Source organism: Poecilia formosa, unplaced genomic scaffold, assembly GCF_000485575.1.
Source record: "Poecilia formosa unplaced genomic scaffold, Poecilia_formosa-5.1.2 Scaffold105, whole genome shotgun sequence".
NCBI lineage: Eukaryota > Metazoa > Chordata > Actinopteri > Cyprinodontiformes > Poeciliidae > Poecilia > Poecilia formosa.
In genome coordinates, this window is record NW_006800044.1 from 957,428 (window position 1) to 980,958 (window position 23,531).

At 39.5% G+C, this 23,531-nt stretch overlaps 1 protein-coding gene across 1 annotated transcript; it reads left to right on the forward strand.

The window, feature by feature from the left end:
• Positions 1–10,160: 10,160 nt before the first annotated feature.
• On the forward strand, positions 10,161–18,584 carry spaca6 (sperm acrosome associated 6). Its single transcript, XM_016675003.1, has 9 exons — positions 10,161–12,069; positions 12,141–12,227; positions 12,379–12,450; positions 12,659–12,682; positions 14,413–14,490; positions 14,981–15,084; positions 15,821–15,977; positions 17,206–17,386; positions 17,487–18,584. The coding sequence occupies exons 1-9, from the start codon at positions 11,772–11,774 to the stop codon at positions 17,578–17,580; spliced, it is 1,095 nt and encodes a 364-aa protein (XP_016530489.1). The 5' UTR covers positions 10,161–11,771; the 3' UTR covers positions 17,581–18,584.
• The last annotated feature ends 4,947 nt before the right edge of the window (positions 18,585–23,531 follow it).

A 23,531-nucleotide genomic window follows, 5' to 3' on the forward strand; every position in this document is an offset into this window, starting at 1 on the left:
GACTCAAGGTTGGAAAGTCTTTGTAGTACTCACACCAGCTGTTTTGTGGACATAAAAAAAAACATCTTTCAGGCTTGTGTCCTTGTGTAATAATTTTTGATTATGCAAGTTGTCTTTTTTGTTTCACACAGGAAGGTTTGCAGGGAAAATGCAACACTAAAAGACAATTTGTACTTGTTCATGTTGTTATATCTGACAATAAAATCACTATTACGGAACCAAACCTTTTCTATTATTGTTAGTTTCACTGGATTATTAATTTTATTACTTCTATTTTTGTGTAATTTAAGCGATTATTATTTTTAAAGACAATGTTTTCCTTTAAAAAGGAATAACAGTAATAAATAACAGCAAGGCATTTCCCCTTTTATTACCTCTTTTGTTATTTTCTAATTATTTATTAAAATGAATCATTTATTATTATAATTTCTTAAACTTCAACCCTGTAACACCCAGCAACCAATTCTTTGGCTTTGTCTGTGAACCTTTTTGTTGTTTTTTTTTACTGAAGTTTTGCTTTTGTTTTTTTTAGAAAAATGGTAATAATACCTCTACGTTAGGACTGTTCAGCTTAAAAATGCACTAGATTAAATTGTTAGGAGGATGTCAACAATGTGGCAGCAGTGAAGGAAAAGCATGGAAGGACATGAGGTAATTGGTTGTCTGGAGGACGGGAGGCAGACAGGTGCAGAGTGTGTTCACAGACACCTACGTCCTGCTGTTGAAGATCTTGTCTGGAGAGCAGCTCTACAATCTGGGCTCTGCAGTGTGAGGTAGTTGGTTGTATGGTTTCGCATAATAAACAGCATGGAGATAACTGTACAACCTTCTAGCTTTCCCTGCGGAGTCACTTGTTACGACGGCCGGCGTACCCCCAGCAGAGAGGTAAGTATGTTTTGTTACTCTCCCACATCATCACTTTCCTGATGCTTCACATCAGGGCTTCCTGGGCTCTTACAGCTTTTATCCTCTCCAGGTTTAATAACGCAGAGTCCTTATGAAGTCTCCTCCCTGCGAGCTTGTGTGAGATTATGTGGGCAGCTACAGTATGTGTGGCAGCTGGACATATTTGCTGTTGGTGTGCAGTAATCAGTGGCTTCCACTGCAGCAGAAATACCAAGCACCACTGACAGTTCTCTCTCTCTCGCTCTCTGTTTTTTTCCTCACAGCAGACCTTTAGAAATGAGTAAAAGTTTGTAGGTATAGTAGTTATGTGTTATCCTTGTTTCTTCTGTTACTTTTTGCCTTTTTATACTTAAACTCATTCACCTTAAAACTCTTCTGATTCTCACAGCTTCACTATTCTGCCTATTTCTGATTTAACCAAATCTGGCGTTGCAATACTTATGAGAATATTAATCCTACTAATAACAATTTTAATAAAAAAAAAGCCCAGTCACTTCCAGAACTACATCCTACATATAGTTTATTGCATTAAATAAGCAATAATAATCGTGAATGTTGCTGTAACTATGTGAGTTTCTACAAGTAAACAATTAATTAAGTCTTAATGTTTCTCTGTTTTAAAGTTCATAGGGAACAAATTCTGAGTAGTTCATCTGTTGGAAAAAAAAAAATTGTTCAATATAAAAAACCCTAAGTTTTATTGGGAGGTTTCTGGATTTTATCTGCTGTTTGGGCATTTAAACAACTTATTTGTAGTTTCTGAAAAACTTGATCACTTTTCTACCTTTTCTCTAAGATGAGTGTTGCCAAATAGGCATAAAAGGATGACTGCAAAGATAATTTGTAAATGATCATCTAACATTTATCACAGTCGTCGTCTGGCAAATTTACAATATTTTTCTCAACCTTGCTCTTAGGAAAAGCAAAACTACCAGCGCATAGTCACTGGAAAAACACATTCTTATAGTAGCTGAAATGAAAGAGATTTGGCTAAACACAACAAAACTTTTAAAACAAATGTTTGCAGGAAATAACTTCAGAAAATACCAAAACTTATCTTCCTGCTAAAGTTATGAAAACTACAAAAAGCAGAGAGATGCTTTATTAAGTAAAAGCTGTAGGTAGGTCTCAGATAAGTGATTAGCATGGTTAGCAACATTAGCATGACTAGAAGTGAAGCCTCTCTTTTTTTCACCTTGTCCTGCATTGATGATAGAATTAAAAAACTGGAAAAATCTTCTCTAGCACATCCCAGTGATTCTCATGAGGTTAAGATCCGGGCTCTGTGTTGGTCGATACATGTGTGAAAACGACGTCTCATGCTCCCAGAACCACGTATTCATAATTTGAACCCGATGAATCTTGTCATTGTCATCTTGGAATATACCTGCGCCCTTTAAAAACAAAACATGATGGAATAACCTGGTAATTTATTCTTTGGGTACAAAATGTTGATGACGCTAGACCTGACCAACTGCAGCAATCCCAGTTCATAGGACAGGGATTAGTGCTCTTCTCTAAATTGCTTTATGAGGAAAGAACATTTTGTGAAAATACTGAAAGGCAGAAGTCACAAAGTTAAAGCTTGGGCACAATGGATCGTCCAGATGGACCATGATGCTAAACATTCAGCTTAAGAGGAAAGAAAGTGTTTCAAAGTGGCCATCAAAAAAGTCCTGATCTCAGTCCAACATAAACATTTATGAGAAGTGGTGAAGAGGCATCTGGAAAGGACTAACCTGAGTCAGTCGCACTAGTCACTGAGTCAGGACGGATCGGCCTGTTGAAAGCTTCTGGAAGGATACCCAAAATGTTTCACCCATCGATATGGTTCAAAAGGGCAATGTCTGTACATTTCTTCATTTTAGGAAAGGAAAATAATAAATCTCCAAAACTATTCTCTCATTATTCCGCGATAAGTTTGGTAATCCTATCTGCCCAAAAACAGGAAAAGTTTAGTTTTGTTTAATGTCAGACATTTTAAAGGCGATATGTAACTGGCTTCAAGCTACTTTAAGCGTTTCCATTTTCCTTTATTTTATTTTCAGACTCCTCAGTACTCCTGTAAACGGTTAATATTAAGTCATATTTCCACATTAACAACCTCCACACCAAAAGATTTTGACACAAATACAGATTTTTTTGAGTTTTTAACTGGCCAGTCGCAGGTCCAGATCCTTCGAGATAAAATCTGTTCAATTTGGTCATCAGTCAATTTCTGATTTTGGCTTGCTTTTTTTTGTTTTGTTTTGTTTTTTTAAATAAAAGTTGCTTTAGCACAGAGAAATCAGATTTTGTCTTTACCCCCTACGACTTGTCGTCATGAGCTTTAAAAGATATCTCTCCCTTATCAAAGAGGAAAACCAAAGGCAGCTATCTACTGCAGGTAGTAATTAGGGATATAAAAGATTGAGAGAGCAGATAACACACTCAACACTTAACCATAAATTTTATGACTCATAGCCAGCAAACATAGCTGAAAATTAAAGGTCGTAAACCATCTGTCTGTGCGCTGCAGGACTTCCTGTTATCAGTGTGCTACTGTACTCCACGACTATCAGAGAAGTTCTGTTTGTCTTGCATTAAACACAAGTTACTGCTACTGTAATGTTATCACATCCACACCGTTGCTCTATTTAATCTTTTTATTACTCCGCCGCCTCCCCTCAGCATCTCAGACTGGTGCTTCGAAACAGCAGCCATCTGCAGTGCGTTACAGCCGACTCTCCTCCCTGCCTGGAAGGGTAAAAAAAAAAAGAAAACGAGGGCATATATCTAAAATGTGCTGAGTCTGCATGGCTAGTTGTAGCGTTCTTTATAACCAGCATACAAGGCTGCTCTCCTGCCAGAACAGACAGCTGAACATCAGGCGAGTGCAAGGTGTTGGGCTGGAAAACTACATCTTATTGTTTTCCACCCGCTGCCAGATCCGCTCGGCTTGTTTTGTTCTACAGATTGTGCACACTGTGCATATGTGCGAGCAGATTTTATGCAATCACTCTCCCAAACAAAACGCCAGCGGCTTCTTAATATAAGCCGCCAACGAAGTTCCTCGAAGCGCCTGCACATGCAGAACCTCGCACTCCGAGATTCCTGCCAGTCCAGTCAACGGGAACAGTTGTGAGATAAGCAGCAGCACGGCAATAATAAGCGCCGTGCAAAAACCTCTCGGGAACGCAACAGCGAACTGGAGCGTCCCGGTCCTGAGACAGATGAGGCAGACACCATCCCAGACTGGTGATGTCATCCCCGTGGAGCATTCCCAGTGCTTTGTGTCTCAGTGGCACTGCAGAGTACAGCTGCAGGCACGCGCACACACACCTGTCTGTGACATTCGGCTTTTGTCACTCAGGTTCGATGGCTGCTTGAGTCAAACCGGGCTGCTGCTTCCTCCCTCAGCCTTGCAGCAAAATGGCGCCCCAGACAGCCTGCATCTTGGAGAGAGGTGCTCCATTGTGACCAGGAGGACCAGCAACACCTGCACACTCCAGTCCACAAGCGAAACGGATCGCCTGTATGTGCTGTAAACATACAGGAGTTTGTCTTGTGCCAATAAAGCAGGGAGCAAATAAGAGGATCTGTGCATCGGGAGCACATGCAGAGAAAACACACACCGTGGCAGATACTGCAAACACGTTCAGACTGTTGTTTCTATGCAAATTTAAGTGCAATGGCTTTTACAGTACAACTGCAGAGATTAAAAATGCTCTTCAAAGGGTTTTATTGCATCAGAGCGGTGAATAAGACAACTGTTCGCAGCGGGATTAAAGCAGGAAATACCGCTAAAGTAGCAAGTGCCAACATACAGGCAAGGATGAATTATAATTATTCAGTAGGTAAAGCAGGGAGGAGCTGTTCTTATTCCATCACGCTGATAGGGCTGATCTCTTCCAAAGTTATTCAAATTACAACCACAAGCTTCGTTTCACTGGTATTTTAGCTGATAACTGTGAAGTGAAAGGAAAATGATACATGTGGCGTGTTTGCATTCGGTGCCTTGAGTGAAAACTTTGCTAAACTTTACAATCGATTTTGGCTGCAAGCTTTTTGAATTATGTCTCTACCAAGGTTTCAGATATCAGTGTTACAAGTTTTCCCATGTAGTTAGGTCCATATTTTGAGTGGGACATTCAGGCACATTGACATGCTTGGATTTTATTTAAGCAAAGCTCTGGCTGTAATTTTCGTGTATTCTGGCCTGAAATATGTTGCAGATCTTCTTCTAGGATTCTCTTCTATTCATCCATATTTCTAGAATCTTCTTTGCCTTCTGAGGAGCAGCAGCTCCCACAGCATGATGATACTTCCATCGTGTTTCAGTGCGGACAGGGCGTTCTTCCTCCCCACATATCATTTGACAAGAGAACCTTTGTCCACATGTTTGCTGTGTCCTCTTTGTGACTTATGGCAAACTTTAAACAAGTTAACTTTCAATGAACACTAACTAAAGCCACACAATCTCTACAATCTCTGATTTATACTCTTCTTGTCCGTCCTGCTGATAGGTCTATGTCCAAATAGTGCATTATTTTGTCTACTCTTTCCAGTTTCAGATGATGAATTGAACAGTGATCTATGAGATGTTCAAAGCTTGAAGGTTTTATAAGCTAACCATCCTTTAAACATCTGTATCCTTGGCCCTGCCATGTTCTTTGATCTCCATTATGTTATTTGTCCACTTGCATTCACTGGTGTGTGTGTGTGTGTGTGTGTGTGTGCTGATGTTAAAGTACACACAGGTGGCTGGCTTATATTTGCTTCTTCAGTGACGTTTTCAGACAGCTGGTTTGCTGGATTTTATTCAGACGTATTAAAAGATGTGAAAGCAAAACCATTCAACTCCATTTCAGTTTTTTTAGGTGGAAACACTTAGATAAATCTTTTTCCTTCCACTTCACAATTATGTTGTATTTTGTTTAAGCCCACTGCATGTAAATCAATAAAGTAGATGGAAGATTATGTTTGCAACAGAACAAGTAAAACTATAAGGAAATGAACACGTTTCCAAGGAAATATTTGGCTCTACATATTTCTTTGATATATACAAAGGAGTAACATTATTAAGCACATTCATATGAGCAAATTCAAATCGTACAATATTTAATCGCCTTCATTAGCTTGAGTGCTACCAATCCTCCGTCGAGTCAGAGGTCATGCCTTTTCCCATTTCGAGACAAAGCCTTCACCAGCTCCGCCTAATTCACTCTGAAAGTGAAAGACATCGGCAAGCGCTCCGTCATACAACACGGTCAGAACACTTTAGGGCCATTAATGATGCGCGTACCCATCAGCTGTAGTGTTTACGCTCCAGCTCGCCCAACAGAGCCAATCAGTGACTCTAAATTAGATTTACATTCATTTCTGAATCCCCCCTCGGGGATGTATGATTCTGTTATCCAACAAACACAACGGCAAGCTCTCTGTCCGCGCCAATATTGGAATCAAACCGCCTTTGGACATGTGCTCAGATTGAGCAGCGAGTATTAGAAACATTAAATATTCAAAAAAAAAAAAAAAAGTGTTGCAATTTCTTTGTGGGTGAATGCAACACAAAGGGAGGCTGCGCGCGCAGGGCTTGGTAAAAAAAAAGTCACAGGCCTTCTTGGACAGGATTTATTGTATTTCGTCTCCCCTCTGATGACAAGCGGTGTGATTAAGACACATTTTCTAATTGGCAGAGCTTCCAGTGATGGGTTTATTTAATGTGTTTGATGTCACTCCAGCAGCAATTTGCCGCGGCGCTCGAGCTGCACCATAAATCCCGTAATCAATTTGATGACGGTGTGATTGGTGTACACATGGAAAGGAGGCAGTAATGTCAGCCTCTCAGGTTCATGAGACTCCCGGGCTTCATATTTTCTCTCAATTCACATCCTATTAGAGAGTCTGACCCTCCCCCTCCATTCTCACTCTGTGCTGTAGCTTCTCCGCTCATCCCCACTACCCCTCCACCCCTTCCTCCCCCTCTCCTCCACACACACACACACACACACGCTGTTCCCCTCTTTCGTAGTCACACACACATGCAAGCGCACACACATGGACTCGATGCACTCTCTCTTTCCATCTCTCGCACTTTTACAAACACAGCTCAAAGACTGGAGTGTGTCTGGCTCGCCGTGTGTGCTTTCTGGGGCTTCGAGGGGGTTGGGGGGGCTGCAGAGACGTGAGAGGAGTTGGAAGGATGGTGACTAGAGAGAGTGAGGAAGAGGGAGAAAGAAAGGAAGGCACATGTGTGTTTTCACGAGCACACAACTGAGCAGGCTCCCCTCCACCCCGTCACCCCCACCCTCTTTCTCTCTCTTTTTAATTTTTTCCCCCCCGGTTTGCAGCCATGCGCGTTCGGTGACAACAGCCCTGCAGAGACAAAGGGTGAAGCGCTGCGTAGATGTTGTCAGGTAGGTAGAAAGCAGAATACTGGAATCAATACTATTGTCTGTAACCTACCTGCTGCTGGGCTCCCTGTCTGGCCCCAGCAGAGACCATCAAGGGGAGAGGGAGGGAGAGAGAGAGAGAGGGAGGGAGAGAGCGGAGAGGAGAAACAGAATCACTCTGGCTGGGAGAGAAAGGAAAAGAAGAGGCTGACTCTGAGGTGAATACATGTTTTATTTGCTTTATACATTCCCACCCAGCAAGTTAATGCAGATTCATTCATTTCATCTGCAACTTATTTCACAACTCATACCCATAAAGCCACAGACACTAATTAAATAAGTCATGTTATTGACAATGCATGATTATGTTCACGCTTGTAAGTGGATGCATGTGGGGTTTGTTTGCAATATGCAGCCTTTGTGAGTAATTACGGCGCGTCCGTGCTGCTGGCGGCGGGGTCACGTCTGTTCTGAGCTTACTTTGCACCTTTCTCAAAAACAAATCGCTGTATGTTAATAAAACATAATTAATACTGTAAAAAATGGCAGCTGTCACTGTTCAGAGTGCAAAAGGTGTGCATGCAGTCATTGCAGAAACTTTGAGCTTCTGCATGTTAATGTTTGTGCTGTCTGTTTCCTTTGATGAAATGAATCGCCACTGTTTTTAAAAAGCAGCGAAAAGCATCAGCACTGCAGTTGTGACAAATGTCTCCTGTCCACGGTGGTCCGACATGCAGCTGCCGGGCTACTCACGTGCAACGTTAACAAAGGCAGCATGCGAAAGCACATCTTTGCACTCCCAAATCTTGGCCTGCAGCTTGTGAGGTAAAACTGTTTAATAAAGCATAGCTGTCATGTACAGAAGCTTGATTTGATGCCGAATATGGTGCTGCTAAGTTCAACTTCTCTTTGCGTGTGTTTGTGTAAAATGGAAAAACAAATACACGATTTAAAAAAAGAAAATGCTTGGTTGCATGACAGATTTGCCACAAAAAGCACAGATTTCACTGCCTTTTTTTTTTCCCCCACGTTTGAACATATGCTGTCTTCAGCATGTGCTTCTGCCTGTCTGCCAGTGGGTGGCATCACCTTCTAATGTTTCTACACCATGAACTGTCTTTCTTTCATCAATGAAAACTGATGCAATAATTTTCATACGGCACAAAAAGTCACTATGATACTCGTTTTTTGTTGTTTGTCTTTACAGGGGAATATCCGACTTTGACTGGGCCTATTTTACTTATCTGTAGTTTTATGTGAACTGATGGCTCTCTGTTTTAGGGATTCATCTGCGTGAAGACGCAATAAAAATCATTCAAAGCATCTTAGGATGCATGCATTTAGACCCCATGTCTTTAAATGTATTTTTTGAAAATGCAGCTGTCGTGTTTCCAAAGCCGTATAATAGTCGACACATGTAAAGGTTAATTTAAGTTTAAAATTTGGTTCATTTTGTATCTTTTAAACATGTACGTCCTGTAGTTACGATGAATAATGTAGTTTGGTGTTTTTTTTGTTGTTGTTGTCTTATCCTGCACTTTATTTGATTATGTTTTGTACATTTTAAACAGCTTCCTGAGCTCAGAAAACCTAACAGACACTTGTGTTGACTCAATAAATCATGCTCCAGATGCCCGTGACATTTACCAACACTTTAAAGTTAATTGTTTCTCTTTAATTAATTCCTTTGCAGTGGATTTAATTGATTCATTACAGAGATTATTTGTCCCCTGCTTTGAAAAATGGGCTCCACATCTGCTTTTGCTGCAATGCAAAACAAATGATCGGCAGAGTTAATGTCGGTGTATATGCAGCAGTTGTGTTTTAATTGAACCATTTGGGCTCATTTCTGATCTGCAGCGGAGCAGGAGACCGGGCCGGTGCCGCAGCAGAATCCAAATGTCAGATGAGGTCATGTCTTTGTCTCGGCGCTGCAGCTCTGCGGTTTCCATTAACACGTTTGATTTCACCGCCGGGCTTTTCTGCGCAATGTAAGCTGCTGTCGTTCTGAACCTCTCGGTGTGTTTTCATTTTACAGTATGCCCCTCTGTCCCTGAGACCCTTAACCTGTGAGGTCAAAGCAGGTCACAGGTGAGGTCCTCGGGAACAGGGCTGCATTCAGTTTCAACGTTTTGCGAAATTTCAAAAATACTTGACGCTTTAATCGCGTTTCCTCCGCTCCATGAAGAGTCGTCTGTTTCAGCCCAAAGGAAGTGCCAGACATTGCAGCATCATCACAGCTTGTGTAATATTACATCAAAGCTGCATGACTGCTCGAACTGTTTTAGTGCCTGTCGTGGTACAAATCAAGACTTTTCGGTCGGTGCAAGAAGAGGACAACCGTCTCCTGCAGCCCTCTCAGGGGGCCAACCCTATTGGCTGCCTTTGTGTTATCGCCTCTGATCGGGGGCCAATAAGAAGACAGCCGAGGGTTGTGACCCCGTCATATGTGTCAACTCTGGAGAAGAAGTTTAAGTTTTCTTCCAGGTGGAGAAGTATTCCTTTTTTCTTAGTGTTTTAATAAAACATCAACTAAAAGTGTTACCTTTGTGCCTATGAGTTATTTACACAACATTCCATCTTGTCAAGGGAAACTAATATGAACTTTGAAATTTACCACATGTAGGGATTTCCCTCCGTCGACTCTGCGATCAGGAGGTAACATCAAATTTTCTTTCCTTTTCATTAAGTGCATCAAAACTGAGCAATGCTGGAGCCTTGGCGGTGTGTGAGTGATACACACCTCTGTTGAAATGCAACATCTTTCTGATGTAAAAATAAAATAAAACAACTAATCATTGCATTGCATATTTTCCAAATGTTTTGACATTTCCTCTACAATTAAACTGAAAATGAAACAGATCCATTAGAAGGAAATAAAATAAAAAGTTGACAAAACTTAGTTGGAGAAGTGTGCTAGCTGATAAGCTAAAGACTAAGCATTTTTTTTTTGTTGTAATTTTATCTTTCAGACTATCAGCACGCTACATCTTGACAACGTTTTGCCACTCTCCCTTTTTAAAAAATCACCCAACTTTATCAGATCCACAGACCTTTTTTAATAAAAAGACATCTGAAGATTTTAGGTATAAACTCATGGTAATTTTACACACTTTTTCAAAAATGTTAGCTCCATCTGAAGAAAAGGAACTCCAGATCATGATTCTGCCTCCAATATGTTTTATTGTAGCTGTTGTGTTCTTCTGATAATGTTCTTTGTTGTTGTTTTATTCATCAAATTTACCTTTTGATATTGTGGCTCAAACTTTAATGCTGGTTTCATTCGGCCATCAGACGCTTTTAGAAACCTCTAGCAAGTTTGGCCGTGTTCTTTAGAAGTTTTGTTATCATTTTAGAGTCCGACTTGTGAGTTCAGACACATGGAAAACGTTTCCACCTCCAGAGTAAAACCAGACTCGGAACTTGCAGGTTTTGGCTCTGATTGAGAGAAAAATCTAGTTTTTTCCCCCCATTCGTTCCCATTGACGCATTGCAACTAGAAAATTAGAAATGTTCTTTTCTTTTTAGAAAACTGACAATAATGACAACGAGCCGCATGCCAGAGACAAGCCTACAGGCACAGCCAGAAAGACGCACACACACTCCAGTTATTTGGGATTTTCCGTGTTCAGCCATCTGACTAACAATCGGACTTTGGCGGTCCTGGAGAACACTCTTGCCTGATATTGATTGGCCTGTCTGCGCTGAGACAGATGAATGCATTAGTACCCAGCTCACCCTGCCACTGGAAATATATTAAGTTCATGTATTAGGCACCCTGTCTGGTTGCCATGGAGATGCACCAGGAGCGAGGGATCGGGGAGAAGAAGGATGGGGGAGTGGAGGGATGAGGAGGCGAGTGGGGGATACAGGATGCGATGAGGCAGTTGAGTTGATTTGTAGTCCTACTCCCTCTTCGTTTATTTCTGTCTGTCACTCGAGCGTCCGCTCTTACCTCCGTCCCCTCCTCTCCCTTTGTCTCATGACTTCAGCTTCTTTTCGCTTGAAAAAAAAAACTGTCTGAACTTTATCAGGAAAAACATTCAATTTTCACCTCATCAATTAATTTTGTTCCTCTTTTGTTCTTCATTTCCCCCTTTTGACTGGCTCCCGACTCGCCATCTGTCAATTTCCACGGCTGCCTCGTTTACTGAAAATTAAATGAAATTCTCATTTTACTTGAATTTTCTTGCCAATCTTCCTTCTTGCTTTGTCCTGACACATACCTAGCCGCTTAACTCCCTTTTATCTGCCCCTCTCCCCCTCATCTGCGCCACCTCCCTCCTCGGCTCACGCCATCTCTGTGCTCTGCAGTAAAACTGGTGCATTGAGGCAGCAGGAAATGGGGAATAGAGACAATAGAATGGAGGAAATACAGGAGATACTGTCTGCTCTCAGACCCAAACACAAACCCCGCGAGCTCATAGACATTCGGATGTATGTAAAATTTGTCTTTAAGGCTCTCAAGTTGCTCTTGCAACCTGAAGAATTATGATTTCTTCACATGTTATCACCGTGGAAGCTGGATTTGAAGAAAAACAAAAAATTTTGCTCAGTTTGGAGCTCCTGCTAAAAATATGCATGGCTGTTTTGTGGCTCGCAAGTGTTAGTTTGTTGATTTGCCCCTCTCTGAGCTGCTATATCTGCTTTATCAAGCCGCAAGTCAGTGGTCGGCTGTGCACGGGCTACATTGTGGAAGAGACTAACGTCAACAGCGTGGACGAATGCTTCAGGATGCTGGACCGCATATTCAATACGAATGAGACAGTGATAGAGGCTGGAAGAGTGGGTAGGGGGCAAGCAGTCTATTTGTCTTTTAATTCCAGCAAAGCAAAGATGTGATGTGTTTCCCCTCTGCAGCTGGAGGTTTAGAAGGCAAGCTGAAGGAGATCCTAGAAGCAGAGATCTTACCTATAGCGAGAGAGTTTCAGGCAAAGTGGATTATGGGTAACTACAACACCTCCTCCAGTAGACAGCGAATGAGTTGTTAAGCGAGGTCCGGAAATTAGACGTTTCCGAAATGATGCCCTGAGGCACTGGATTCACCTAGATGTTTTGAGACAAATATCTCCTGTCTTCCTTCTCCTCCGTCTACCAGACACTGTGTATGAAAGCAGGTTGCAGAAAGCAGCAGACAATTTCATTGCAGCTGCCTCCAAACTGCCTAGAGGTGAGACATGGGCTCTTACACTTTTCCTTCATCTCTTCATCTAAACTAAGGCACACGTTGAATTATCACCACTCCCTCTGATCTCTTTAATCTCTCTGTGATAATCTAGTTATGTCGACGCAGCCTTTAAAACACTGTGGAAGCCAAATCGCATGTGCAATAAATCAAATCATGTGATGAAGAAAACCTTTCATTTTTTCCCCTACAGATACTCAGTGTATACCTCCATGTGGTGAGTGCCAACCTGTTTATACAATATCCTTAAAATAGAGTGCAAAATGACAGTGCAATTCAAAATACATACAATTTTGTCATGCGGCAACTACAAGCCAGCACAAAGTCGTGCAGAGAAAGTAAAAGGATTAATTAGTTTTCTGCAGATAGCATCCAGAAGAACAAGGAGGTTGATAAAGTTATTGAGAAGTTTAGGTTTCAAAAATATCCCAAGCTTTGAAGGTCTCACTACACACTTTTTCTTCCATCGTTTGAAAATGGAAAACGAATTGCACAACAGCAAACAAAACATGGTCGTCCAGCTTGGCTAGCAGGAGAGCATAACAAAGTGAAGTAACCAAGCGCCTCGTGGTAACTGGAGGAGCAGCAAAGATGCAAAGTTTCACATTTCTTTACAGTTCAACTATTAATTTTCAACTCTGAAAGAGCAGCAAGACAGTTGACTTGTTCAAGGAAAAGGCTAACCATTTTCCCTCTGCAGTGTGCCACGAGCAAACATGCTTTAGATGAAATGTAAAAACTAACAACCCGAGCTCAGCACCTCCTCTGTGAAACATGGAGGCAGATAAAAATGGATGGCTCACTTTCCAGGTTTATATTTTTTAATACAAAAAAAATGAAAACAATCAATCATTTACCTCCCAGTTTATAATTACACACTATTTTGATCTGTCATAAAAAAGTTGGGGATCACAACAAATAACCCCGTACTAAAACACTCTATGCATTAATATAAATTAATACGCAGAGTGGAAACTGTCTTGAAACCATCGCAGAGGCGAACATCCCTGGTCCTCCTTATCTGCACTCAAGATACAAGAGTGACTGCTTTGCAAACTGCAGCCAATAGCGTGTCAAGCCCAGGTATTTCAGCTCCCCAAGCTGCATTTAGCTCAGACATTCTTCATGACAAAACCCACACACAGGTGAATTATCTGAAAATAGGTCAGTTGTGTAGTATATGTCAGGTCTTTTCCCTCTCGCACGTTAACATTTTACCCAAAATGCTGCCACATGATGGATTTTTGGAAATGTTAAAAGTTTGTTTTTAATCAGTTATCAACCAGGGTTTTTTTGTTGTTGTTGTTGTTTTTATGTAAGATGAAGCTAACAGCCAATCAGGGAGAGATCAAGACCAAAAGTAGACATCTACCCTCTGAAACTAGCTTCACTCGTACTGGTGTTTTAGGGGTTCATGTGAATATTATCTGATGAACCTGTAAAGTTAAGTGGTTGTGATAGGAAGCTGTGTCTGACTAGTGATCTTCCTTAGTAAAAGAACAAATAGGGCAGTGAAAAAAATAATGAAACTGCAATTACCTAAACAACAGTAGTATTTTTCCTTTACCATCATATTTTAAACTTATTTGACATGTTGTACTCTTAGAATATCAAGCAGGAAGATCACCGGTGGCACATGGCTTCCTTCTTCCATTTCCTCTGTAAATTATAATTAATTTAGTGTAAATAACCACCCAGTGCAGTGATTATAGGGTCATAACTCTTTTTTGTGATTTGCATAAACCTCTTTGATGTTTCTGAGATTTGAGGTGTTTTAAGACGGTAGAAGTTCACTTTTCTTCCTGACCTCTCTCATACATCAGATTTGGGGAATCTGGATTTATCCAAAATAAAGACGTCAAGTGATTTATCTCCCGCAGGTTTAAGATATCACCTGCTCATAACCGATTAATTTTGCCTCCTGTAACGCTAGTTCCATGCTTCCAGGTTTTCAGAACATAGATGCCGCGTACAACTGCGACACCTGCCAGTACGACTCCTGCTTATTCCCCCTTGACTGTCCAGGTGAGAACGTAATTCACTGCCCGCCCGACAGATTTTGTTACATCACAGCTAAAGAAGATGTGCTAATCCAGACTTGACAGATCCTTAAATAACTATATTTTCCCCTTCATAAATCCTGATCCCTGAAATGCTCTGTGTTTGATCCTTCAAATGCTCTTAGCTAAAAAGTCAGGATTTGAAAATGAGACAGTGGAAAGGTTTTATTTCCACACATTATATCTTTTTACACAGAGCCCTCGAGGTTCTCTTTAAGTCGATGACTTCTTTATGCGGGGTGACAGCCGACTCCCACACACGGCGGTGTTCGTATCACCCCTGTACAGCTCAGCCAATGTTTAGCATATCATCACTTTTGCTGCACTCCTCTGAGACTAGGCTTAAGTATTATCATTAAGGAAGGCTCAGACTGCAAGCGCTGCCCTCTGTGAACGTTATCTGTGTGCGTGTGTCTCTGTCTGTGCGCTTGTGGGTGGCTATATGTTTATTTCAGTTGAAGAAACTGAAGTAATGGAGGGTAGAGGAATCGAAATGCGCTGCGATGTGCCATTCGACCTGCCAAATGATATCGAGGTGGTCTGGAGGTTTGCAGAGGAGGTACGCTCAAACTACAGTGATCTGTGTATGTCCAGACTCTCAGAGGATTAGCTCAACATCTTCTATGTGATCATTACGTAAAATTATAAGTAGATACTTCTAGGAACAGGTTTTTGTAAAGCCCAAAATTATTCATACCACAAGTAGATTGAAAGTAAAGTTTAAGGTAATATTTTAATTTTAGCAGCATATTTCGTCTAACTCAAAAATAATAATTGCACTTTTTTGCAAAGGTCTGGCATTCACGTAAGGCAATACTGATAGATAAAATAATCAATCAAAGGCTAAACGTAACTTTAAAAACATGCTTAATAACTATAAGAAGTTGCAAAATTGTTCAAAAGGCGCACTTACAGACATATGAGTATTAAAATAATCAAGAAGAGATTTAAAAACTCATTGAAAATACAAATTGTGAAAACATAAATAAGTTTAAATTTTTTTTAGCAAAATTATTTTTATTGAGTATCACAGTTGATCTTTAATAAAACTAAAAGGTGGATGGGAATCTGCTGCCGCTGATAATAGGAGTAATTCCACTTTCAACCATATGGATCTCCAGCTAAAACAGATTTAGCTTCAGAACTGGATGACATTTCCATTTTTCACTTTACTTGAATTATGTCTGAAGCAGATTGTTGACCTCAGCCTACAAATGTTACAAAACTCTTTACTGAAGATCTTTCTGCAGTCTGAATCATCTCCTGCAGATCAACATCTGTATCTTCCTCCACAGTTCAAAACGCAGGAAACGGAGCAGTTTAAGGAGGTGACTGCAGGACCCGACAGGCTTTACTTCATTTCATCAACCAGCTCTCAGCATACGGGCACCTACCAGTGTGAGATTTTCTCAGGCACTCGATCCATTGTCAGGCTTTACTTCTACATCACAGGTAACAGGATGTGCCAGATGTTCAGTGGTAAAATAGAAACTGAGGCTTTTATGTTAAATGGGGGACATGTGACTGTTTAAAGGAAAGTTACGTAGATTAATGCAGATTTCATCCCTGTTTAGATCATGTAAAATAATAAATAAATATTAGTGCCGAATATTACACACAGCATTTTGCTGAAGTTTTAAATACTTTTCTAATAAAGTTATTCTGATCAGTAGTTGGACTTAATATTATCATCAATTGTCTGTTTATTTATTGTAAATGTGTTCCAATGGAAGACAAAATAAGAACAACTCTACATCAGATGAATGGGATATATAGTTATCGCTTTATGAAATGAGAAAGAATCTAGAACAGATATGACACGGAACCAGAATCATCTTGGATTTGCTACAATTTGTGCTAAAAGCACTTTGGCAATCACTTGTTGGTGCTTAAATATCACTTTTCCCTCTGAGCTAAATTACAGTCACCTTGAAATAATTAATTGAAATTTAAAGAAAATGTTTTATCCACCTTTAGAAAGTTTACAAACATAAACAGTATGAACATTTTCACAAATTATTGGAAAGCCTGGTTCCTTAGATCCAAAATGTTCATTTTATCTGCAACTTGAAAATTGGAAATCCAAAACTCACTTACAATATATTTTATAGATAAGTAAAAAATAAACATAAACTATGAGGTTTTTCACATTTTGTTCCAACATAAACACAAGTATCAAAGTATTTGCTGGGATTTTAGTTGCTGGAACTTATGCATCGGGTTTTGTTCTGGACTTTGACTGGACCAGTCTAACACATGAACATGGTTTGACAACTTCTTCTTCATGCCACTCTTCCCCAGAGGCCAGGTCAGTGTCGCACAGCGCTGATAGTTGTCCTGTCTATTAAGTCTCCACCTAATTATAGTTATTTGTTCCTTCATTAGGTGATTTTTTTTTTAAATAAATTGGTCTAGTTTTTGTTTCAGGGTGTCAGAAACAAGGACGAACTGAAAATTCACACTACGCTTTGTAGATTTTTATTTGCTAAAGAAAAAAGATTTAAAAATTTTTCTTCTCCTTCACTTTTATGTTCTGCTTTGTGTCGCTTGGACCTTTGTGATTGTTGTGACAAAGTGTGAATACTCTTTGCAAGGCGTGTAGCTTGAAAAGAGATCAAAACTTACACTGATGCTCCCATCGATGTTTTTGCATATCTTTCTGCGTCTCTGTGTCTTTAAGTGACGCCCCGGCCAGTGGCAGGCCACACAGCGCTGCAGGGGATATTTGACCTGTCTCTGCTCCCAAGAGGGCAGTTACTCACCGCGCCTGGTGCTGCTCCTCACTTCTCCCTCCACCTCCTCCTGTTTCTTCTCACCACCTGTTTAGCCTCTTCACTGCTGCTGCTGTTCGTCTCCCTGGGGTGAAGACAAAGCTATTATTTGGACAATACGAGACATTGGCAACAATCGACACCTGTCCATTTATTAGTCATATTGTATCTTTGTCATTTGCTGTTTCAGGTTCCTGTACTGGTTGTCGGTATCGGAGGTAGACCATCCTGTAGCAGATTCGGATGAAGAAGATTATTTTGGTGTTTCAATGTTAGCGATATGAAAAGGAGCGGCTTGTATTAAAAACGTACATAAAGTACTGGATATTCTCTGACGCATTATGTCATACTTGGATGTAGACGTGTGTGTAACTCTTCTCACCACTAGAGGTCAGGATACACATTTTTATTAGAATAATTGACAGTGGCTTTCTGTATGCATAAAGCATTAAAACGAGCTGTTTTAATTAAAGTGCAACAAATTTTAGTGTTCAACATGAGATGTGACTTTGTGAAAGTACAGCTCAGTTTATGCATATTTAAATCTACTTTTTGAATTCCTATGCCATCTAATAACTACAATCAGAAACAGTTTCTTTAAATATAATTAAAACATCAACAAAATGATAGATTTACCTTTTTTTAATATCTGGATTAAATCTTAATCTTTTTTTGCTCTCCTGTCACGTGCAGTGACAAAATCTGAGGTCACGTTTTTCCATTGATTACGTCTTTTATGGCCTTGTTTATTTTTGTTCATTTAACTTTCCCCCTATTTTGATATATTCCAACTATAATAAGCTTTAGTGAAATGCATGTGAAGGAAAATAATATATTTTTCTTTATCAAAGATAGTTCGTCTCGTCAGAGTTGATAGGAAAATGTATGGAGTTAAATACTTTAACATGGTGTCCTGGAAAACAGCATGTTAAAGCTACTAATGATATGAGACTAAATCAGTGGAAGATTTGCCTTCCAGCAATTAAAAAAACCACTAAATATACAGCCTAAGATATAGTGGAGTGGTTTAAATCAGAGCAGCATGTTTGTGGGTTGGAACGGCCTTGATGTTTGCAGACATTTCTAATCTGATTTGATTGAGCCGAAGTTGTTTTGCAGAGAAGAATAGAGAAAACCTTCAGTCTCTCAATGAGCACAACTGGTAGACATGTCCCAAAAGACTTTCAGCTGCAGTTCCAGTGAAAGGTGTCTCTAAAAGGTATTCACCAAGTAGGTGAATACACAGGCTGAATACAAATAGATGCTGCAATTTTAAGATAGTTATTTGCAAGAAAAAAAAGAGAAAAAACTTTCAAATTGTGTTATCACTTTCCATCCATCTTATAATTAAGTGCCACTGCTGAAGTTTGCTGTTGCTATGTAACAAAATCTGAATATATATTTTTGCAAGGCCCGGTATCTTTTCCTATTTGTTACTCATTGGTTGTGCATGTTTGTTTGGCCATGACGTTTGTATTTGCTATCCTAAAATGTTTTCATTGTTTTACTTATCAGATCAGACTTACAGATCGCCAATAAGTCAAGGAGCCCACAACAGATAGAGGCACTGAATGATATGTGATAACATACATGAGAACGTGTGATAAAGACAAGATCCTGCTAGATAAAGTGCAACAACAAAATGCATAAAAAGTTACTGAGATGGAAGTAAAAGTACGTAATGGTTGAAAGCTGTTGTCATGGAACGACTTCATAAACGGGCAGAAATTTTAATTGAAAAGGGAGGAACAAATTTCACTCACTCAGTGAAGTGTGCTGTCCTGAACTGTGCAGCCTGGTTTGCTTCTGGATACGTTCTGTGCTAAAATGATAAGGTTTTCCACATGTTTCACCAGTAAAAGAGCGATTTGATACTGTAGCCTAAAGACCACCAGGGGGCAGCAAAACACAGCTTGTCTTGTAGTTTACTCAATAAACAGCAGTCACACATTTTGGAGGTTTCTACACTTTGCTTGGATTCATCTTTGAATTTTGTGATGACATTAGTTTCATGTCACATCCAGACTGTGACCCCGAGATGATCTGGTTGCTAAAGACAACACCCTTAAAACAAATCTGAAAAAGGAGAAGTACTTCAAATTGCAAAACCGATCATTTCCAAAAAGAAATGTGACAATTCAGTCATTTGCTTAAACATTTTCTGCAACAAATTAATCACTCAAAACTGCTCAGCACAGAACTGCTGAAGCGCAGGTTCTGTGTCCCGAGACCTTGTCAGAGATTGATGAGATGCACGTGTATGTGAGATCAGCCTGAACAGAAACAAATCTCAATTCTGGAAAAAAGAAAAAGTCAGGAAACAGTTAGAAATAAATTGTACTAAATTATTCGATTGCTTAAAGTCCTTACACTTGAATCTTTCTCATTTTGGGCAAAAAGGTTCCAATTTCTACCATGTATCATGCAAACAATTTATTTTTTGTGAGTTATGGCAACAAAACATCCTCGATTTACAATGGAGTCACAACCATCAGGTGCTTGAAACAGTATCAGTAATTTACGTCATGAGGTTAGGCGAGGGCGTTAAGTTGGGATGTTTACAGTAGGGCTGGGTCACTGGATCAGAGGGAAAGGCCAGGGACCAATCCTCAAAAAAAGAAAATATTATATAACCATGTGAATGGAGAAAAATACCACCCTGGTATTGATGGACCTATCTATAATATGTGAAAATCTCCAAACAAAATAACTCTATAACACTTAAAAAGTATTCACCGTATCATTGTATCTTCCAAGAAAACAGACAATTTTTAAGTAAATATATTGTTTTTTTCATCTGCCAAAATAATAATAATAAAAAAGATTACTTTCTTTAACCTCTTTGAAAATGCCCTTTCTCCTCATTTCAGCTAAACATCCCGGACAGTCATTTTGAGTGCTTTTGCTGGTGTATTTTTCAGGCACCGATTTTCCTCATAAGATCTAAGAACTTGAGAAAATGACCTTGGTTTGTGAAGTTTCAGTTTCAAAATGTAATTTGTTGAGAAATGCTTAGGGTGGCTGTCAAAAGCAGCATTTCAGGCAGAGTTTTAATGTCATTCTGCTTTTTAATAGCTGTTTTTAAAATCTCCCTTTATTTTAAGTGCATATGTATTTTTTCATAGCCATACTTTAGTACTTTATGCTGCCATAGCATCCACATGTTGTCCACAGAGATGGTTACTAACATTTATTAATTTATTTGAGTACAAATTAAAAAAATAATTTAAAAATGTTAAGAGTTGATTTACTGCACCATACTTTTTTCAAAACTTTTCTTGGGTGATAATATTAAGTATCGCTACTTGCTTGAGTTTCTGAATACTTTATCCTCTTTGAGTCACTTTACTGAATGAAGAACAACCTCGTTTTAAGCAAAAATGCACCGGAGACAACAGTTTAGCTAAAGTGAAACCTGTTTTTCAATTATACCTTCTAGCCTGTTATGCTGCAATACTGGTCTTATTATCTTCTACAGAGCCATTGGCGAAACTTCAACCCCTGAAACAACAAGCCCAAAATATTTTCCATATTTTAACAATTAATAAACTGTCTGTGTTTATTGTTAAAACTAGGGAAATATGCTAATGCTCTTACAAATCACGCGCGAGTGAATAATTTCAGCAGGTGTTTAATGAAGGTGTATGTCGCGACCTGTACCTTCAGCAAACATTTAATTCATTTGTAATTGGACTTTGACTTTGTTAAAACATTACCTGGATGAAGTTTGGCGGCTCATTGGCTCCCACTCTCCCCGGAGGAAGACTGCCTGCCTGCCGGGTGGATGTTCCTGTGACACACCGGCGTGTGCGGAGCAGGAGGGCGACGGAGTCTGCAAGGCTCCGTCGCTGAGCTTTTTAGGGACCTAAGATTGATTTGATAATTATATGTCCTTGGTAAATTATTTTTTGATTCCAATGAAATAGAAGACATCTGGACAAGCAAGCAATTTGTTTTTATGAGTATCTGGGGAGGCACTCCTCCCTTGCCCCTGGTTGATTCTTCGTCGACTTGATTTTTTCCCACTTTTAAAACATGTATTATGACAAAAAGATTTTAGTCCTGAATACAATAGGTGGAGTAAATTCTTGACAAAACCCATTTCTACATCCTGTAGAAGAACATTGTGTTTTACCCGTTCACAAGACGTAGATCCAATGGAAAAACATGAGGAGGTCTCTAAAAACCGAACGTTGTGTATAAAATTTCTCAGAGTTAGTGAGGCTCGCTGTAGTAAAAAGCCGCATTATTGATAAGCCTGCAGCAACACATGCAGTCAAAGTTGATGTGCAATCAACTTTTATACCATCTGGTATAAAAGCTGATTAATAGCGCCAACAAAACGAGAATTTACTGAAGTAACTCAGTTCACGAAGTGAAACACATTAGAATTGATAGATTAATTACATGTAGACTAATGTTTTCAAGCCTTTAAATCTGTTAATCATGATGATTATGATACAATATGCTTTTGAATCTGACAGAAAAATGTCATTGCATATTCAATAAATATTCCAATTAATTTAATATGACCGCACCTACTGTAGAAATTATCTCATAAAATAAAGATATGATGACAAATATCAGTTTACTAAAGTGTTTCATTTTGTAACAACTATGTACAGCAGTAAAGGGTTTTTTACTAATATGCATACAGTTTAACATTATAAAAGTAGATTAAGATATTTAAGAGGCTACATTTGCCATTAAAATGCTCTTTCTCAAACAGTGTAAAAATAATATCTGCAGCAGGAGTGATGACATTTTACACAGGACAGATGGACACATCAGGTCCTGTATTTTTCGAAAGAACCCAGAACTTTCTTTCTTTCTGCAAGGCAACACTGCCACTGTGGAGCCTCAGCCTATCAGCATTACTTGGTATTTAAACAAAGCATGAGAATACAGAAGGTCAAACAATCTTGCTTGTTGAGAGGCCTGGTAGCATTAGATTTATGATTTCAATATAAGTCCCCCATGGACAGCACACCTGGAGCTCCTGCGATGGACTGGTTCGTCACAGGGCAAACATAGAGATACAGCGCAGCCGTGCCTGCATTCTCACTAATAAAGTCAATCTAAAGGACCTAAGGTATGTAACTGGAGTACCTGGAGACAGCTATGCAGGTATATCAGAGCACTTGAAAAACCTTGGAAAAGTTTCAGCTTTCTGTTTTCTCTTTTTCAGAGCTTAAGACTAAAGTTTATTTTAAATTTGAGCCGCCTGTATGTGCGGATTGTCCTAAGTCCTAGATAAAAAACGAGCACACTCACACCGCTTCTTGCTGAAGTGAGTATGAACGTCTTCTTGGTGGAAAGCACACACGATGTGAGCACAGAGTAGGATCCGCGGGGCCTTATAAAGCTCTTGTGGAGATCCTAAAAATAGTCAGACGTGACTCAAAGCTTTTCATTTAGCAAGCAGAAAGTCGTAGTGTTTCCACTGGACCGTCTGCTTGCCAGGGCAACTGATCCTTGTGTCAAAACAGACCGGAAATATAGGAAGTGTGGGTGTGATTTTTCTTCCCCACATGTCATGTTAGTCATGGTGGGTGGATGCTCATTTAGTTTGGATGTTTTTTACGTCAGAATATTGAGGATTTCTTTCCTGGGGATTCCGAACCAATTCCCTCTTCCACCATAACGCTGTTTGCCCACCCCTAAGCTTTTGAGTGAAAAAAGCTCCTCTAAAATGTCTCATTGTTGATAAAGCCATAAATCTCTGTTTTCTTTAAGAATATTCTATTGATAAAAGAGGTGTTGTTTCCATAAGCTGCTTGAGAGTTTTGTTTATCTTCAGATTTGCCCATAAGGCTGACGTTAATAAGCTCTTAATAATGTTCACCATGTTATTAAGTGTGTAAATAATTGGATTTCTTTATCGTTTGAAGTACGTTTTCTCTTTAACTCCACCAGACCTTCTTCTAATACAACACGGTAAAATTAGTTAGCATGTTCTTGCATTTTACAGCCCTGATATGAATAAATAATTAAATATGTAATGTTTTATTTTTGAGAGAAAATGTTGGTTGTTACCTCTTTCATCAGTCAAATATGTCCACCTTTAAAGGATCTGCTGCTCTCCAGGTAACACAGTTCAGCTTTCAGGATCTATTGGACTCCCTGATTTGACGGGGTCAGGCTTATTCTGGCAAGTGGGCAGAAATATGCAGCAGTTCTTTATATATATATATATATGTATATATATATATATATATATATATATATATATATA

What these genes read in the sequence shown, in the direction of transcription:
- spaca6 (XM_016675003.1), top strand. Translation starts at nt 11,772, where the DNA reads ATGATTTCTTCACATGTTATCACCGTGGAAGCTGGATTTGAAGAAAAA. An exon ending in TCTGGAGGTTTGCAGAGGAG is followed by an intron (nt 15,085 to 15,820) that starts GTACGCTCAAAC and finishes CTTCCTCCACAG; the next exon opens with TTCAAAACGCAGGAAACGGA. An exon ending in CTGCTGTTCGTCTCCCTGGG is followed by an intron (nt 17,387 to 17,486) that starts GTGAAGACAAAG and finishes TTGCTGTTTCAG; the next exon opens with GTTCCTGTACTGGTTGTCGG.